Genomic DNA, 5,554 nt, shown 5'->3' on the forward strand with positions numbered 1-5,554 from the left:
TGTCATCTAGTCCCTGGTGTGAGCAGCCCCGACCGGAGGCTGGCGTTGTACAGATCCACACGTGCTTCAGAGCCACTCAGATAGGGTGGCCCAGGGCTGCAGGACCCCTCGGAACTGGTGTTCTGGGATCCTCTGGTGCCCATCTGGACACCTCCAGGCCACACTCTCTGCTCTGGATGTGAGCAGGCTGAGGGAGACAACCCACTTGGTCCTTGCTCCTGGGGAAGAGAGCAGCAGGGCTGGCAACTGTGGGGACCTTGCAGGCCCATCATGGGTTGTGGCAACTTGCGATTCATTTTGGTCTTGGGAGAGGAACCCTGGATTATCTGTGGAGGAAGAGGCAGACAGAAGCAGGCCTTAGAAGACAGCCTTCAAAGGCATCATTTTCAACCAGGACCAGCCACTTTGATGACCCAGCCTCCCCAGTTGGGCAGGCTGATGATCAAGGACAGGGGACACTGACTTCCTGTTTCTCAAACCGTAAACCAGACTGCTTCCCCACACCCAGCACTGCCTGCTCCAGCCACGCAGAGTAAAGCCTGTAGATTCCAAGGGTGGTGGGGGCAGCAGTGGTTGGGCACATGGGATGTGGTAGGGGAGTGGAGGGGCAGGGACCAGCCAACAGGAAAACCAGTATGGTGGCAGCCTCAGGCAGCTGTGATGGCTTCTTCCTCTCCCCAGTACCAAGGATTGCGCCCAGGCTCCTCACCCTGAGGTACATCTCCAGTTCTCTTCATTTGTATTTTGAGACAGGGCCTCACCAAGTCACTAAAACTGCTCAGGCTGGGCTTGAACTTGTGATCCTCCCTCAGCCTTCCAATACTCCGAGATTACAGATGTGCCTGTGCCACCATGCCCAGCTTGTCTAACATCTGCCTTGTGCAGCGACGCAGTTGAGACCTACTGGTTGCCACACCCTCCGTCTGGCAGGAGTCACCTTGTCCCCAGACACAGGGAATGGTCTGTGTCTTCTACAGCCACACAGACCAGGGACCAAGGCTGGCTCCACACCAAGCAGTGGGCGGTCTGAGGTGAGTTATCTAATCCCTCAAACCTCCACTTGCTCATCCCTCCTACCACGGTGACCTGGTCACTGCACACAGGGGAGCAGTGCTTGCATAAGGACACGGCCCAGGACTTGAAAGGTGAAAGGACTCAAAAGCATCCTTGATTAGCCTACCATATTTCACAGACGCTAAAGACAATCATTTCCCCACGTTTTGATATCTCTAGAATGGAGGCACCTTTTACATCAGCTGTGATTTTAAAATCCTCCTGTCAGCCGCGTGTGATGGTGCACACCTGCTAATCTCAGCACTCTGAGAGGCTGAGGCAGGAGGATCGAAAGTTTGAGCCCAGTCCAGGTAATTTAGGAGAACCCTGTCTTGAAATAAAACGTTAAAGAAGGAGTTGCCGGGGGTTTAGCTCAGTGGTTCCACTGCCTGCCTCAAAAGTGCAATGTCCCAAGTTCGATCCCCGGTACCCCCCCAAAAAAGGAACTGAAGATGTAGTTCAGAGAGAAGGCCCTGAGCTCAATCCCAGGACTGCAAAAATAAATAAATAGCCTCCCGCCATCATTAAGTTGGCAGCTTCTTGTAAACTGATGATACATCCAACAGTGAGGCTTCTTGTAATTAATGGCAGCTCAGATTTTATGAAATACAAACGAGGCCCCTCCCACCCCTGAAGAGGCGGACTCCTCCCTTTCCCGGGGACCTTCCAACATGCACCCCTCCCCTGCTGGCCACTCACAGCTCCGTGTCCTCCAGGGCAGGCGGGCGCTCCAGAGCCTGCCTCCGCCTCCGCAAGGCCCCCATGATCTTCTTGCGGGGCCCCAGAGGGACGCTGATGCCGCGCAGGTCGAGGTCTGAGCACAGCATCAGCGCCTCCAGGTCGATCTTCTCCTGCCGCAGGAGGGAGGCAAAGTCCTCCATGTGCAGCGAGGCCAGGAAGGTCTCCAGCGGGCTCGTCTCGGGCTCCAGGTCCTCATCCAGGCCCAAGTCCAGCTCGTCCCAGGGCAGTTCCTCCCCGCAGCTGCGGTCCTGCAGGCTGTTGGCACTGCCCAGGCTGTCGTCGTCCAGGCTGGGGGAGCTCTGCAGCCGACCCCGAGGCGTACCTGTCCCGTCCAGGGCCCCGTCCTCGCGGCCCAGCCCGTGCAGGCCGCTGCTTAAGTAGTTCCTGCGGAACACCATGGTGCCCAGGCCGGGGCGGGTAAACAGGGAGTCGTGGCCTGAGTCGGTGCTGACCTCCGAGTGGGCAGGCTCGGCCGCCAGCGTGGCACGGGAGACGCTGTCCTCGTCCGAGAGGAACATGTCCCGGAGTGGGGCGCGGCCCCACTCCTTGGGGTTGGCGTAGGTGCCTGGGCGCACGAACATCACGTCGCTGCCCAGCTGCAGGCCGGAGAGCGAGCGAACGCTCTTGCGCCCATCCTCCGAGACCTTGAAGGTGCCCTCAACGCCCTGCTTGCGCCGCTCCAGCTTCTTCTGGATCTTGGTCTTGCCCCGAGCGGTGCCATGCAGCGTGGCCTGCGAGTAGCGCAGTTGGCTGCCCAGCGCCAGGTGCTGCAGCCGGCGGCTCAGGGTGCGCCCAGCTGCAGGCCGGAGAGCGAGCGAACGCTCTTGCGCCCATCCTCCGAGACCTTGAAGGTGCCCTCAACGCCCTGCTTGCGCCGCTCCAGCTTCTTCTGGATCTTGGTCTTGCCCCGAGCGGTGCCATGCAGCGTGGCCTGCGAGTAGCGCAGTTGGCTGCCCAGCGCCAGGTGCTGCAGCCGGCGGCTCAGGGTGCAGGGTAATCTTGGCGCACTCCCGGACGCGCCGCTCCGCCTCGCGGAAGGCCTTGTCCTTCAGCTTGCCCACCAGCTTGGGGTTGAGGCTGCTCTGCTTGGCCGCGATGGAGTCCAGGTAGCGCACGCACTCCATGTGGCCCTTCATGGCGGCCATGTCCAGCGGCGTGTGGTAGTCGTTGTCCAGGCACCAGATGTTGGCCCCGAAGGACACCAGGAAGGACAGGCAGTGCAAGTGGCCATTGGCAGCTGCCAGATGCAGGGGTGTGTTGCCCCAGATGTCGCACTTGTCTGGGTCACCCCTGCAGGGAGGAACAATGGGAGATCTTAGCAAGCCCCAGTAGGCCGAGGTCTGCCCTGCCGCGTAGGGTTCCCACCCTTGTTGAGCTTCCCCATGCGATCACTAGGCCAGCGAAATCCTTGGGACAGAGATTTCTCCTTTGACTCCAGGGGATCTGCGAACAGAGCCCAGGAGAGAAACACCCCAGCGACTAGGGGCGGGGCGACCAAGAAGGCGGAGCCCAGTGCCACCCCCCCAACCGAGGAGGGCTGGGAATCTCAGGGGATAAATATTTGATGCTCTGAGAGAACGGAGTGAATTATTCATGGGCCCAGCGGAGAGCTGGCCCAGAGAGGTGGGGGGCCAGGGAGAGTCTGGGTCTCTAGGCAGGTGCGGTGAGTGTGTCCACGCGTAGCAGGGTGATCAGGAAAGAGGACCAGAGGGCGGTTTGTGCTGGGCCTGAGCCTGGGTGAGCAAGTAAGGGTGCGCTGGTGTGAGGCTGCTGCCTTGTCTGCGGGGAGCAGGGCCAGGCCTGGCAACGCCAGTGTTAGAGCAGGTGTCGGGTCTTGGCCTGGGCCAGGAGGGGACTGTGGGGTCAGCCAGGCAGCCAGGACAGGAGGGGAGGAGGAGGGAGCTGCGGGCCTGGCTGGGCTGCAGGCTGCCCCATCTTTGGGGGGTCCTGTAGGCAGGCTGTCTCCCCTAACACACCCCTAGCCCAATGAAGCCCCCTGGGGCAGCTTCCACTGCTCCTCTGAGTTCTTGCCTTCCTCTGGCACCTAGCACAGGGACCCAGCCTGACACTAATGAGGTCACAAGGCCACCCCAGGGCTGGAGGAAGAAGAATCACTCCCTTGTCTCAACATCTCCCCACACTCCCCCGCAGCTTCCCCTGTTGGTTGTCAAGTCCAGCAGGGCAGTGTGGAGAGGAGCCACTCTGCCCCAGACCCACAATCATACAGCATAAATCCTTGCCTCTGTAGGACTTGGGGATGGCGCACCAAGGGGAAACTTTCAGAGGCTCCCATGGGTGCAGTGTCACTGTGTGCCCTCCTGGAGTGAGGAGAAGCCAGTCAGCCTTGGCCTGGTGGAACATGTCTGGGCTTCTAACCTTAGGGGCTGATTGAGTTGTCACAAGGGAGGGGAAGGGGCTTCCCCCACCCACCACCTGCTCAAAGCTACAGGCTAGTGCCCAGCACCAGGGCCAACTCCATCCCTGCTCCTCTCTCCCTGTGCCAGAGGATGTCACATTAACTCTCCTGAGTGCCCCTTCTCCTGTCCAGGCCACCTTGGTATTCACCCATCTGGGTGTTCAGCCCAAGCCAACTTCTCTTATCAAACTGTTGCCAGGTGACAAGGTTGTTCCCAGTAGTGTGACTGATCCCAGCTCTACCCTAGACCCCAATTCTGTGGCCCTGGCCCCTGTATTCCTCAACCACTGCCCCCAAGCCCTTTTCCTGGTCCTGACCCCTGGACTCTGTGCCCGCTCTTCTGGGAGGACAACGCCAGAGGGAGGATGGGGGACAGGAGCCCCTTCAAAAGCAGGCCTGTCACCATCTTGCCTTGGGTCGGCTGTGGGGAGGGACACGGAGAGAGTTAGCAGGGTGCTGAACCAGTGACATTTGGTACTGTGGACAGTGCCCATAAATCCCAGGAATATGCAGGGCAAGGAGGCAGAGCGCTGTGAGACCCAGCCTGTGGGCTGTGGGTTCAGGCTGGGAGTCCTCTGGCCATCAGGCTGGGGAGTGGGCAGGGGAGCTGCCTCTGGCCTGCCCCACCTCCACTTCTGGGCTCTCAGGCTTCCCAACCTTACCTCTGGTTCCCACTTCCCCCTCACCTCACTTCCAGATGCCCCACCCAGAAGACTCTCCCACCTTCCCCCACTCTGTAGCACCCGTCCTGACCATCTTGGACCCTCAAATCCCAGTTTGTCCCCTCCTAACCCCGCATCCAGGTCACCAGTATCACATGCCTCCCTTTATGTTCCCATCCACGTGTGTCTGCCCGACCAACGCCAAGGTCCCACCTTAGAGTCTGTTCGCAGGGAAGAGGGCAGCACCGAGGAGCGGGTAAGGATGCCATGGGGTTGGGGGCATCTCAGGGCCCGGCACCCTAGCCTCCTCCCCCTCCCCTGCTGGCTGGGCGAAGGGTACTCACCCGCGGCTCACGATGAGGCGCAGAGACTCCAGGTTGCCATGGTAGGCAGCCCAGAGCGTGGGGGTCATGCCGTCCTCGTCGGGGGCATTCAGCTCCTTCCGGGTGGCCTCCTTGAGGAGCTCCAGGTAGCCATCCCGGGCGGCCCGGTGGTACTGATCGTTCATGGCGCCCGACTTGGACGGGGCGGGCAGGGGGCGCAGGGAAATGCCCTCCGCGAGGGAGGGCAGCGGGGTTAAGGCTGAGGCATGGGGCTGGGATAGGGGACCGGGCAGGGGCAGCCAGCCCCCAGCTACCGCAGATGGAGGGTGTGGAGCGCCAGAGCCGCGCGGTTACCGGGA

At 60.8% G+C, this 5,554-nt stretch overlaps 2 protein-coding genes across 3 annotated transcripts in view; one reads left to right on the plus strand and one right to left on the minus strand.

The window, feature by feature from the left end:
* Window positions 1-1,748: 1,748 nt before the first annotated feature.
* Ush1g (USH1 protein network component sans) lies at window positions 1,749-5,548 on the minus strand. Its single transcript, XM_010630751.1, has 3 exons — window positions 5,217-5,548; window positions 2,756-3,084; window positions 1,749-2,617 (listed from the first exon to the last, which is right to left on the minus strand). Exons 1-3 carry the CDS (start codon window positions 5,378-5,380, stop codon window positions 1,749-1,751), a joined length of 1,362 nt encoding a protein of 453 aa, XP_010629053.1. The 5' UTR covers window positions 5,381-5,548.
* Otop2 (otopetrin 2) overlaps window positions 5,062-5,554 on the plus strand; it is a 9,690-nt gene continuing 9,197 nt past the window's right edge. Inside the window, exon 1 of one of the 2 annotated variants that reach the window (XM_010630750.1) lies at window positions 5,062-5,128. The gene's annotated coding sequence lies outside the window, so the exon portion shown is untranslated. Of the gene's footprint in view, window positions 5,129-5,265; window positions 5,342-5,554 lie in introns of those variants that run through there. The other variant, XM_010630749.1, reaches the window with a different exon arrangement.

This window comes from Fukomys damarensis, unplaced genomic scaffold (genome assembly GCF_012274545.1).
Source record: "Fukomys damarensis isolate Sample0158 unplaced genomic scaffold, DMR_v1.0_HiC HiC_scaffold_23, whole genome shotgun sequence".
In the NCBI taxonomy this organism is placed as follows: Eukaryota; Metazoa; Chordata; class Mammalia; order Rodentia; family Bathyergidae; genus Fukomys; species Fukomys damarensis.